The sequence below is a fragment of the Galeopterus variegatus genome, unplaced genomic scaffold (assembly GCF_000696425.1).
Source record: "Galeopterus variegatus unplaced genomic scaffold, G_variegatus-3.0.2 Scaffold2648, whole genome shotgun sequence".
NCBI lineage: Eukaryota > Metazoa > Chordata > Mammalia > Dermoptera > Cynocephalidae > Galeopterus > Galeopterus variegatus.
The window spans coordinates 149,300-163,058 of NW_007728759.1; the positions used below are offsets into that span (position 1 = coordinate 149,300).

General features: G+C 33.1%; 1 protein-coding gene across 1 annotated transcript in view; it reads left to right on the forward strand.

Moving 5' to 3' along the window:
• The window catches only part of LOC103598507 (potassium channel subfamily T member 2-like), a gene marked incomplete at its 5' end in the record, with an annotated part of 230,756 nt that overhangs the window by 121,169 nt on the left and 95,828 nt on the right, over positions 1-13,759 (forward strand). The window contains 2 exon segments of the mRNA XM_008582500.1: positions 5,865-5,936; positions 9,396-9,530. Coding sequence (XP_008580722.1) covers positions 5,865-5,936; positions 9,396-9,530 — 207 coding nt within the window.

The following is a 13,759-nucleotide window of genomic DNA, read 5'->3' on the forward strand; positions in this document are numbered from 1 at the left end:
ATCCGAACCCTCGGGCGGGAGCGCCGCCGCGCTTCCCAAGCGGCGCACTATCCAGTGCACCACCGGGCCGGCCCTATTGTCTCTTATTTTACAGACCATATAAAACAGACCCAATGTAGTTAAATGATCAATTCCAGGGTCAATTCTAGGATTAGAACCTTCTATGCAATTCCTAGCATACTGTTGTTTTATTTTGTTTTTGTTTTTTTTAATATGCAATTTTACTTAATTTACAGGTTTTTGGTATATGAAAAAAAATTTTGTCAGTTCTTCTTAGAAACAAGAATATATTTAACTTCAGATTTTTTTTACTAAAATTTCCCTTTGGCTTCCTAATGGCTTACATTTTGGAATCCAACTATTCACATGATGTTGATAGATAATTCTTGTGGGGTTTGACTTTATTTCAAAAGGTTAGGCTGAAGGTGCATGCCATAAAATCTATTAGCTTTCTGTGTACTTCCCGAAAGTGGTGTCAAACATTTTTATTTGTTGTCCTCTTGTCCTCTGTTCCTTTAGTCAAGAATGAGGAAACAAAAACTAAACACGTACAAATAATGTTCCAGGAAGTTTTATGCAATTTTTATTCTTTTTAAACAATGAGATATCTATTGCTCTGAAATGACTAGTAATTTTTGCAATCCATCCTACAATATTACAAAGAAATATGATGCTTTCTTCTTTAAAATGTTATACGAATTTGTTATAAGAATTTATATTCTTATATGTTATAGCAATTTGTACAATGCACTTCTGTAATTGTTAATTAGTTTTAGGGGTTTGACTTTATTTTAAATTAACATGAGCATTGCTGAAGATAATATTCGGTACACAGCTATTTAGGAAATTTAGCTGAAAACCAATTGATTCAATATAACAGAAATAAATAATAACAGATGTCACAAGTATGAAACTTTCAAATGTAAATTAAATTTATGATATACATATACATAATATGCTGAAATAAGTGTACACAATATTTCCAAACAGAAAGCCTTCTAGATCTCATATGGCAATTAAGTAAAACTTAGTCATACTGAAAAGCATCTTTCACTTAGTTATGGTTCATTAGACCAGGTGTCTGTTCTGATTGGTTGGCGACTGTTCTGTTTGGTCTGTTATGCAATATTGATTTTAAATATTTTGATTACCACCCAACCTTAAATGTCATCTAGTTATCTGGCAGCACCATTTTATATGAAAGATAGAAAAGTGAGTCAAAAGCTGGAATATGTTACCCAAAGTTACACAAAGATGAAGTGCAAGGTCCAAGCTTCTGTTCTTCATTTTTACCAAAGTCTTGCTTACAACTACCCGTTTATTAAATGAATCTTTTCACATATAGTGCCAAGTGAACTTCAGTCCAGCTTATTCTAAAAGTAATGATAAAACATCTGATATAGGAGTGTCCTTATCAATGAAATTCAAACTTTGGACTCATAGAAATCTGAGATAAGATTTAAGCTTACCCTCTGGATAGTCCTGTTACCTGTTATTGAATATCTCTAAGCCTCGTTTTTCTGGTTTGTAAAGTGGTTAGAACATTTATCTCAACAAGTTATCATGAGATCATATAACATAATGTATATGAAGCACTGTAGCAATATCTGACTCATAAAAGGTAGTCAGGAAATGTCAATTTTTCTTCTGCCAATCAAGAAAATAGAACTGTCACTATTTGATCTGATGTGTGGATTGGTGTGAAAACCTCATTAATAAAAAAATATGTATTTTACGTAGTTTAAATTGAACTACTTTTATGTTTTTTAGGAAGAAATAAACTATTTAGAAGTGGAATTATGAAATATTAACAAAATAAACTGCTCATAAAAACAAACTGCGCTCATTTCTTGAATTGGAAATATAGAAATTTATTATGGTTATTAGTTAAATAGGAAAGAAATAATGGTCTTGTATTATGCAAATTCTCAAACTTTTTCACTTCCTAGCAATCAATAGTTATTCATTATTTGCCTGTAATGGCAATTTTTATCATGAGAGTTTTTATAAGGATATAAGGCATTAGGCTCATAAGTAATCTTTCTTAATGGAATTACAGCTAGGACTCTAAAAATGTGCTCATTTTTTTCAGTTTACTAACATCAGTTACCTTTTGTGTTTGTTGAATTTTTATTTCATTTAATACAAGTTAGTTTCAGCCTGTTTTGTTTTGTTCTGCCTTTGGTCTATGCATATTTATTCTGTCCTAGATCTATTTTCCTATCATGTTTATCGTTCTCATTGATTTAAAGTACTTCCTTTTGTGTTAAGCAAATTTGATCTATAAATTTTTTGACATTTCTTTTTTATATCTTAAAATATTTGTGATGAGCTATATAGTTCAATCTGTCAATCATTTTTAGCACATTTCCTTAACATAATTTCTAACTTAGGCCTTCTATATTTAGTAGCCAGATAAAAAAAATTACATACATCTTATTCTGTTGTGTTAATGGTTTTATATTTCCCCTTTCAACTCTTCATCTGTAGTTTTGGGGTGTAATTTAAGAAGGGAACATCTATTTTCATGAATGCTTTATGTTTTTGTTTATATTTATCAATAATAATGCTTCTCAATGTGAGGGTTACACTTGCCAGTGAACTGTCTCCCCGTGACTAAACAGATTAGTCTATTAAGAGCATATGATGTCATTTATGTTACTCAATTACTAAGCAGGTTGGTGCCGTAAATACCATTGCCAATTTGTTTAAATGAGCTGTCACAGTACACGTAAATGTGCAATTGCTTTATTCTTTACGTTTAAGGTTTACTTTTAAACCGTCTTTTTCAATAGCCGGAATAAGGCTGGCTGGTTAGCTCAGTTAGTTAGAGCATGGTGTTGATAATAATGAGGTCAAGGGTTTGGATTCTTGTACCTGCCAGCTGCAAAAAAAAAAAAGGTAGTAGTAAATGTATCTGTTTTTTATACAAAATTAAATTTTGTAAAGAGTATGGCATAGTAGACCTTTTACATCAGATATGTTTCATTAGGATTATATATTTATCAGGGTTCAGGGGACTTGATTTACCTTCACCATAGCTGAATTCGTGTAAGGATGACCCATTCTACCACAGCACATATGTTAAAGCAATCTCTAAGGATTTTGAAGATTACTTGCCCATTAAATGCATATTTGTGGCAGAACTGCATGTGACCACAATGTATAATTTTCCTAAAGTAAAGCAATAATTTTGATGGCCAGTTAGACAAAGCAATGAAAACAAAGGGCTTATCTTCAGTTTTAACTCTCACAGAAGGGTTGGCATAACAGCAAGATTTACTTTATTCCCAGGTACCTTAGCACTTGTTATGACACAGAAGATTTTCAATATATTTATTGAACTGAATGACTCAATACTATTTTTTTTATTGTGAATAGTCATGAGATACAAAGCTAATTGTCACCCCTCGTGCCCATGATGTGAGGGCCAGATGAGATACAAAGCTAATTGTCACAGCTAATTGTCACCCCTCGTGCCCATGATGTGAGGGCCAGATTCATACTGGCTGTATACCCATTACCACAAATTACTTTTGTACCCCGTGTCCCCACCCAATTATTCCCCAACCTACTGCCCCCTCCCCCTTCCCACTTGAAGCCCTAGGAATGTTCCCTCCGTCTGTAAGTCCAACGCACCACTGTGGTCTGTCTTTCCCTCCTTCTTTCTCTCTTAGCTCCCACATATGAGTGAGCACATGCGGTATTGATCCATCCGTGCTTTGCTTATTTCACTCAACATAAATTTCTCCAGGTTCATCTATTTAACACTGTGGCCAGACGTTAGAAGAAAGATATGTCAAAGTGGACAAATGATCAGAAAAGACAGTATGAAGAAATTGAAATGATCTGAGCCTAAAAGAAGGGGTCAGATTGAAAAGGAGACTCTTTCACTCTGAGTATATCTATAATAATGAAGAATTACAGACCCAGCTCTGCCACATAAATTATAGTTACTTGAAATACTTTATCTAACAGGAACTATATGAAAAGCTAAGAACGAAGAAAATAAAAACAATAGCTCCCCCCCCAAAAAGACACAAACAAAAGGATTTTTCAAACTCCTATAAAATCTCAGTGTCACCCCATTTTTGTGGTACTTTCATTCTCGCCCATGCTTCTATAATCATAAGACAAGGTCAGAGTGACATAGAGCATCTTGAATTAGTGATCAGAATGGCCCTCCTATTTTTGAGAAGCAAGACAGTGCCCAGAAAAAGAACTAGAAATCCTTACAATAAGGCACTATTAGAAACTGCTACTGGGAGTGTCCTCGCCTATTGTGTTATAATATTTGTTGAAAACAACATACATCAGGAGCTTTACAAATGTTTATAGACTGTGATCTACTAATCTTGCTTCTATGAATGTTTTGGGGTAATGATGAAAACCAGTGCTAAAAGAAAAATTTAAAACTGAAAGTCACCCAGAGTATAACGCTAGTCGTAGTAGTGTTATGTATAATAACACGGTATTGGAAATAACTGATAACTTCAATAATTAATAGTGAAAATAACTTATAAACTAAATAGCTGAGGATTTTTTAAGTGAACTGTAGCACATTTATAAGATGTAATAATATTGGGCCATTTAAATGACTACCAAGAAATTTAATGATAAGAATTTAATCAAAATTTAACAGTGGTATTCTTTAGAAGGCTTCTTTTTCATGCTGTGATGTGTTGAGCATTCTTTTTCTTCAGAGCATGAAGAGATAGGAGGTTAATCAACAAGTTGTCATGAAGGAAAGGAGTTGATGTAGTTGGGGATAAGCATCTGGGACATCGTAGGTGCTGTAATCCCCTGGGCCTAGCGTGTCCCTCTCTTTCTCTTGCACTGGACAAAATCCTGCTGATCCTTCAACACCCGAACTAAATGCCACCTCTGTGAAACGGGTCCCACTTCTGCTTCCTAAGTGCAATGTATTGTTTGTTTTTTCAGATTAAAACAGATACTGTAATTGTGTGTTTTTATACACGAATTCAAAAAACTCTATTTCTTACAAGTTAACATGATATTATTTTTTTGTATATGACTGAGTATATTTTTCGGATACACATATTTTGAGAAACAGATGCAGAGACAGATTAATAACTTTGTAAAATGAATATAATAGATTAAGTGATTTCTACGGAAGCTTTCCAATTTATGTTACTTTCCTCAAATATGCACATAATTAAAGATTTCGGTCATCAGAAATGTTTGATATGTTTTATATATAAATATATATATATTTACTCAGTTTCTAATGCTATATATATATAGTAAATCAATAAATTAAAAGGTGAATTACTTTCATTGTAAATTTAAATAATGCATTTTTTTATGGAATACATACTATATTTATTTGATATGTTTATATATTATGAGGCATGCTTTGATTATATATATATATATATATATATATATATATACCTTAGAAAATGTTGCTCTTAAAAGATATGCTTAATAGTTGCTCTTAACAGGCATTAGTACCCTATCCTTTAGGTCGTCTAAGAAAAAAAAATTAGTTCTTCATTTTCTAAGGCCTCCTTAGCATGGATAACTGTTAAATGCATTGATAAGATTGTTCTTTACTCATAATTAAGAATATCAATTTGGTACTTTTGTAGAATTATGCCATAATGTTTCTGATTTAGACAGCTAAAATACAACTTGTTTTTATAATTCTGAGAGTATTGTATGATTCATAACAAGTGCAAGTGATATTTTCTAATTAATGTTAAGAAAAACACCACTTAAAATTAACCTTGTCAGCAGTGTTTCGTTTTGGAAATGCAAACTGTGTCAACTTACTTCCTTTCCCTAGAAGTTCTGCCACTCTGTGACATTGTGTTTCATTTTGTAACCCATCTGCTACTTAGGCCAGATATGCATTTTCTGGATGCAATCTGTTGGTTTCCAATGGTTTACTACATGGTGGGCTCTATTGACAAGTAGGTGACAAAATCTTTGGCACACTAACTAGTGTACTGTCCTGTGGTTTGTCATGTGTTGTGCCTTGTTACTGCATGATAAGTGTGATTTGTCATGTCAGTATTGCAAATATGATATATTTTGCATGTATAGCTTATGTTCTCATGTTATACATTTTGTATAAAACTTATAATCAATAATCTACTACTAAATTAAAACAGGTGTTTCTGCATGTCAATTTTGTCAGTTTTACTCAGTTCCTATAGCTATTTCAGTTCTGTGTCTTCTACAAAAATAACCTTATTACTACTGACATTAGTGGTAGAGAAAAGCTAAAGATTCAACATTGTGATGCATTGATATCATTACCATAACTTCTGGGAACCTTCAAAATAATTTTTAAATGCTCATTTTAACTTAGATTTATAAATTAGAGAATTCCCTTAGGAGTTTACTTTATTCTAGTCATGTGTCAGAGTCTATAATTTCTAAAATATTTGTTAATTAAAAGCTCATATGTGTGTAATGCATTAGTTCCCAAATACAAATTCTTACATGTGCATCATGGTGACATTATAAAATACAGAAAAAAAAAAAAAAGATCAGAAAGCTAATATGCTTGAAATAATATAAAATATTCTATGTTTTCCTTTTTTAAAAAACTGTCAGCCAGGGCCTTTAAAATAAAATGCTAAACCTTACCAACTGGGAACTTTAATGTTTACATTTCATCCTGTAGATCTTGAAAGAACAAAGTTGTTTTTCAAAGTGTTTATTAGCTGTGGATACATTAAAGGTCAACCAGACTAAAATATTTTTAGCCTCCATTCTACATTAATAAATTTACATTATCAATGTAGTTAGATGTACTAAAATTACCAATTAAATTCTACACATATTTTGTAGCCAGTAATGTTACTTTGAAATGATAGTGTTCTATTAAAATTCATTAGAAAAACAGTGTATTTAAAAGACAAAAAATAAAACTCCCATCTCTTTTTTCTGATGTCAACTGTGAAGTGAATTCTTCTACAAAAGTATTTATGGTGAGGAAAAGAACTGAGAACATTAAGTTTCTAGGAACAGAGATGAAACAATATTGGCTATCAATTATCAATGACAAATTACAAATTGATAATTATGAAGTTGGTAGTGGGTACATGGAGTTTCACCGTATACAATTTTTTTTGGCTTATGCTTGAGATCTTCCTTAAGGGGGGAAAAACCTGTCTTAATGAATTAAAACGCAATTACAGACAGATTCTCCCTCACACTTGTACATTTCACGCTGTAGTCCTTGGAAAAAGGGGTCTTCGAAAAGGGAGGAAAGAGAGACATATTCCATTAGCTTGTAACTTTCTTTTTCATCCTGATTGACTTTCTTCGGTCGCCATCTAGTGGCCGAACTTTGTAAAGCAAGCATGCTGAAGAAAAACTAAGGCAATGGCCTAGTTAATAGGGTAGTGGGGGAAAATTACAGTAGACACGAGTTATAAGAATTAGTTGGCCTACTCAAAAAGAAAAAAGGAATTAATGTAACATCAAATAAATAGAAAAAGAATAACTTAACATTAAAATATGAAGAACAAAAACCCTGCATGTTTCAAAGATATTCCAATTTTATGTATTTTCTATAGATTCAAACTCATATATAATGATAATTATTAAAATATTTTCTAAGGTTATATGTAAACTATAACAGCCAATATTTTGAAGATGGGATTAACTGATACATATGGGTATATCTAGATGTTAGCTCTTTAGTACAGGTACTCTCAAAGTGAAATTTTTTGTCAAGTATTAACTTCGACTTCATTAGATTATTGCTGATTAAATATTCATCTTTCCTAGTTTAACTTCTATCTGTATATCCTTATTCAGTCAATCTCACCTTCTACTCCCTTATATTTCCCTTTTCCTATATAGATTATTATAATAGAGGTTTTTGGTTTTTTGGGGTTTTTTTATGAGGGAAAAAGATTGTCAGCTGAAATATGAGAAAGTATTTTAAAATTATTATAAGATGATTTAAAGATATATGACTCAAGTATCATTTTGATGCTACATGAGGGACCATACCACATTCATTTTTCATCTAACTTTCTTTTGAAAATGCATTTGAATAAACTACACTTTGATGAAGTTCTTAGATGAAAGGAAGACCTAAGTATACCAGGCATTCAAATTTCAGTCAGCATATTGGTTAGATGTTATGGTCCTGGCCCCTTTTACCATAGGAAATTTATTTGGAATACTATTCTGCTTTCACAGTTTTAGCCATAAAATCTCTGGCACAGAGCATTGTTCCTGATTCAAGTGAAATATATTTTTCTGGACTACTCCTGGGGATCTTGGACTCAAGGCTTTGGTAACACTCTCTCAACTAATAACAGAGTAAGAAATCCTGCCTCCTGCCTTTCCATAAAAGGAAAATAATTCCCTTTAACCATGGCTAATTCAACCAAACATGTGCTTAGAAAAGATCCTCCGGAGCCTGAATGTAAAAGGAACTGCTGTTTTTTAAGTTTTAAACTTTCTGTTTTAAATCAGAAGAGATGGAAATCAATTAACCTTTCTCTTCTTATCTGTCTCCAGTCAACTCTGTACTTAGAACATTCTTGAACTCATTTAAGTTTATTATCCACTTCAGTCCTATTTTTCTAGTTTCTATGAAACAGAGGCAATGAGAATAATGATTTCTCTATTTCAGGTTTAATAGTAAACATTTTCTTTTAGTTCATTGGGAGAATGCTACATAAGGTTTTTATCAGTGATAGGAGAGAAGACTGACTCAATTATAGCTCACAGGTATTTGTATTCTAGTTTAGCAATTTGTGCAGTCAAAGAAATCATCTTGTTTAATAACTTGCTCAAAACTTAGGCTGAGTAAACGATAGGCTTGAATACAGCAGATATCTTTATATTTCACATGCTCTTGTCTGTGTAGAACCAATTTATAACACATAGCTTTTAAATAAAGAAAAAATAGACACTTAAAAACATTTTATAGTTTTATATTTTTTTCTTTATGCTTGACCATCTTGACTAATACAGAAATTTTCATTTCTACTCTTACCAAAAGCAACTTAGAAATAAAAAAAAAAAATGTAAACATGTCTTTGAAGCTGTTTGTTAACTGTAAAAATAAAGTTGCATCTTGTTCTACTTCGATTTGATTGCAAAATGGGTGTTTTTCATGTTTCATTTATATAATTAATAAATATTATTAAATAAGGATTCTTAACACACATGCCTTGAAACAGTTGAGATCTAACAAAATGTAAAGAACCCCAAATAATATTTTATATCAGTAGATAATATTATACCATAATTCCCATTAATATCTACCTGTGCACACTCTGTTAAAGCCTCCTGTAAGAGCAACTTATATAAGCACAGAGGGTAAGCAAGTCTTAGCACTGATTCTAACTTTATGGTTTTATTTAAAGTCCATTTTTCTTTGTCAATTTTTACCAAAGCCTAGATGATTTACTCAGGTGTGGAGTGACTTTTGCTGCCAACATGGTGGTTGTGGACAAAGAAAGCACCATGAGTGCTGAGGAAGACTACATGGCGGACGCCAAAACAATTGTGAACGTGCAGACTCTTTTCAGGTAAATGTCTGAAAAACCCAACCTGTCATTTAGTTGGTGCTAAACAATCAGATTTGAATCTGATTCTGTGTGTGAAGAATACACGAGACACACTTGTGATTCATTCATTTATTCACTTGATCATAAAACAAATAGAATCTAATACATGACTCGCACTGCATAAAGTAAATTTTTAACACCACATCAGTAATTCTTCTCTTAAAGTAAATGGAATGATTTATCTGTTTTCTCAGGTAGTTTAACAATAATAAATTCTAAAAAAAAAAATAGTGTGCCGTAGCAGTCATGATTTGTGACAAGCTATCCGTGTTGGAATTTGGGTTTTATGTCTAGCAGTGGCCAAAGGTATGCATTTACACACTGGATAACTATGATTGAAAGATTGCAAGGCTGAGGATATTTAATTTACCCACGTTAGGAGCAAAGTCATAATCTTAGCTGCGGTATTTTTCCTGTCTTTCATTAGTTAAACTCACCCAGATATGAATCCCTAGTATGGCCATGTTTGGGTAAGATTGAACAATCCTGACCAAAGAAAGGTTCGAGCTATAAACACAGGCAAAATCATCTACAAATTAAGACATCTACATTACTTGGAATGATTCTCTCTAAAATTATCTGAAAATGTAAATATCAGAAAGATTATTCCAGTTTTATGAGTTTTTGCAGAAGTTTAAAGAAAGTATGTGAGCTATGGGGCTGGCTGGTCAGCTTAGTTGGTTAGTGCATGGTACTGATAACACAAAGGTCTAGGGTTCAATCCCTGTACCCGCCAGCCACTAAAAACAAAAACAAAAAACAAAAACCCAGAAAATATGTGAGCTACCAAATTATGAAAGTAAATAAAACAATCTCAACTTTATCATAACCCTCTGACTTTATCTTCATACCATCATATTGTAGCAAAGCATATGTTGAGACTAATGATCCAGTTTATAGTGTGAGTTCAAAATTCAGAGAGAGCCTAGACATGATCCCAGCTAAGTAGGCTTTGTGTTTTATAATCTCAGGCAAATGACTGTCCCTCTCTATAATTCAGTGTCTTAATCACAAGATTATTCTAGATTTAAAAACATATAATACCTTAGCACATACTTGGTAGTTTCTAATTACTTAACAAATATTAGCTAATATAATTATTAGCAATATAATTATCACCTTCATGTGGAAGAGGGGAAAAGCTACTGACCTTGGACTCTATAGCGGCAAACTCTCTGGCTCAACCTCTATCCAAGAGCCTCCAGGAGACACCAACTTTGTGACCTTCCTAACCTCATTGAAATTCGGTTTTCTTCCTGCATAAAATGCTGTGCAAAATAATTAACCTACCTTGCAGTGTTAATGTAAAGATTAGGAGATCAGGTAGGTAAAGAATCAGTCACAGCACCTAGAAAATCTACCCTGAATTTGCATAAGAACTTCTTGTTTCAGAAAGGTGACTGTGCACTCTGAAGTTATTGTAATGCGACAGGTCACTTAGAAATAGCTAACTAGTTATTGAACTGTATTAAATAGTACATTTAAAGGTAGTTTAGGACATATTTAAAATATGACAGATATATAAGCAATTTTTATTCTCTAGAGGATAAAAAAGGAAATTACAGGACAGAAAATTATTTCAGGGATGAGATTTGTAGCAAATGAAGTAAATCAAGTAAAATCATACTTTTTGATTCCATGCTTGGCAAAAGCTAGTTATAGTTTTAACAAGAGAGGATCCTAGGTCTTTTTGGTTAAACATGCTATTTTAATTTTCAATTTACTGTGAGTTTATTTCTACTGTGGTGAAGTTTCTATTGATTTGATTTTTATTATACATTCTCTGCATGAGTTATTTGATTCCAATATAATAAATCCCCATCTTACTGAGAGTTGTGAAGGCTCTACTTAATAATTTACAACAAACTAACAGATAAGAATAATTGAGCGTGAATATACACACGGCAACTGACTGTGCAAAGGCTGCCCTTCTCTGACTACCTGGCTGAGGAGATCACCACATATTGAATGAATGAATGGATGAATGAATGAATAAATGACCTTGGATCCCTTAACTATTAGGCTTACTTATCTTCAACAGTAGCATATTTTAGAAATTATGCATTTTTATGGTATATGTAGGCATCTACACTGAATAATTTCAAGCTGAATTTTTCAAAAGGACTATAAGATACCCAAATTTCAAGGTACCTCTGTTTTTCCTTTTTCTGTGCCTGGTAAAGACATTAGCATTATTTTGCTAAGTACATAGTGATTTTTTCAGGAACTTTTTGATGGAGTGATTTATAAGCTGCTAATCTATACACGCTAAACTAGGCTAGTCTTATATAATAAAAAAGTAAGACATCGATAGGTCCTTATGATATAAGAAATATCACTTACATATCTCAGTGACCAAAATCATGCCAGCTTTGGAGTTTTCTTTTACAGGTACACTAAGTTACCACTGTCTGGGTCACTCTTCCTCATTGCTTGAAGATTTTAGTTCCTGATTTACTGTGACTCTTGCCAGCCCTGATTCTAACATAATCCTTGATGTTTTCAACAATCCTACATAGATGATCCTTCCAATATCTTACCTTAGCCATCCATTCTCACGGTCATATCCTTGACCTTGCACCATAAATAATTTTACTCTCCACATTCTCAGTTTCTAGCATTTAACTCTCTGAGTACTACTACTTATTTTCTATTTCTATCTAATTTCTGCTAACATCCCCAACTTTTAACAGTCCTTTGACCACACTGGAACCTATCATCTACTGATCCTACTACCTTTTATTGGCCCTAATCACCCAAGGGCTTTTTTCCCCTCCTTACCCAGATTAAATTCCATGATTAATCATTATAGTCACTGCTGTGCAGAAACCCTCAGTGGACGGTCACTGACTATCTACTATAGACTAACACTGATCTCAACTCTCTTTCCCTTTTCTCTCTTCCTCCTACTCCCAGGTTTCTGTCCTTTTAGGTTCTCTTCCCACCACTTTGCATGAAATTCCTTAGAGGCAGATGACAACATTCCAGAGGTCGGATCTAGTTACCCTCGTCATTAAGCATCAGGCAACCGGAAATTCAGCCTGAATGGCTGGGTACCTGACTATTTAGGATTAAGGCTTTGGACCCCATCCCTAAAGGAACTAAATTGTTACACATTAATTATACAAGAGTGAATAGTATCTCTACAGTATTTCAGCCAACTCTCATATCTTGATGAACATCATTAATTTCCTCAATAGCCAATTTCTAATTGGTTAATTAGTAAGGCTTGTGATGTTGATAGAACTACAGATAACAGAAGCAGTTTTGGGTGAACTTTGTGATTAAAAACCAAAGTGAATCACCCTGGGTAGTAAAATAGAATGCTAGCTGTACCTGTAGTTTAGCTTAAGCTAACACATGAATCTATGATGTGATTTATTTTGATGTATTTTAAAGTAAATTACAGAAATCATAAAAGTCATTCACTTGTTATTGATGGAGACTGGGACTTAAACCAGAAGAGTTCCAAAGTCTAAAGTCCTGCTTTAATCTAGGCAGTCTGAATGTGTACATATTATTGCATCATTCTGCCAAACAAGGTTGTTGAAATGACTGAGTGAGATGTTTCTGTAATGCACTTAGAGCAATGCCTGACCATAGGCAGTGATAATTCGCACCTGCTGCTTGTTAAAAGAACACTTCCTTAAATTGATGTTTTTAAAATATAGTGGTCACAAAAGGAATATATGTAAGTAGACATCAAGGTTATTTTATAGTTTATTAAGGCAAGAAATTCGATGCAATATTTTCTTTGCTTTGCTTGCTTGTTTATTTCTAGGAAAAAGATGTGATTTACTCCATATCTGTATGTATTAGACAAATAAAGATTATTGTATGATGTTACTTTATGTGAGGTGATGCTACATTTCATTTTAGCATTTGTAAAATGACTGTGAAGCTATTTGGGCCCATGCCATTTTTTTTTTCATAGTACATTTTTTTATTGGTTATGAATATTCATGAGATACAAAGCTGATTGTCACCACTTGTGCCCAAGATGTGGTGGCCATATCCATACTGGCAGCATGCCCATTACTAAAAATTGTGATTACGCCCTGTGTCCCCACCCAATTATCCCCGACCTCCCTCCCTATCCCCCTTTCCCTACTCCACTTTGTATCCCTAGGTCTTCCCTCTCCCTCTGCAAGTCCAACACACCACTGTGGTCTTTCTTTCCTTCCTTCTTC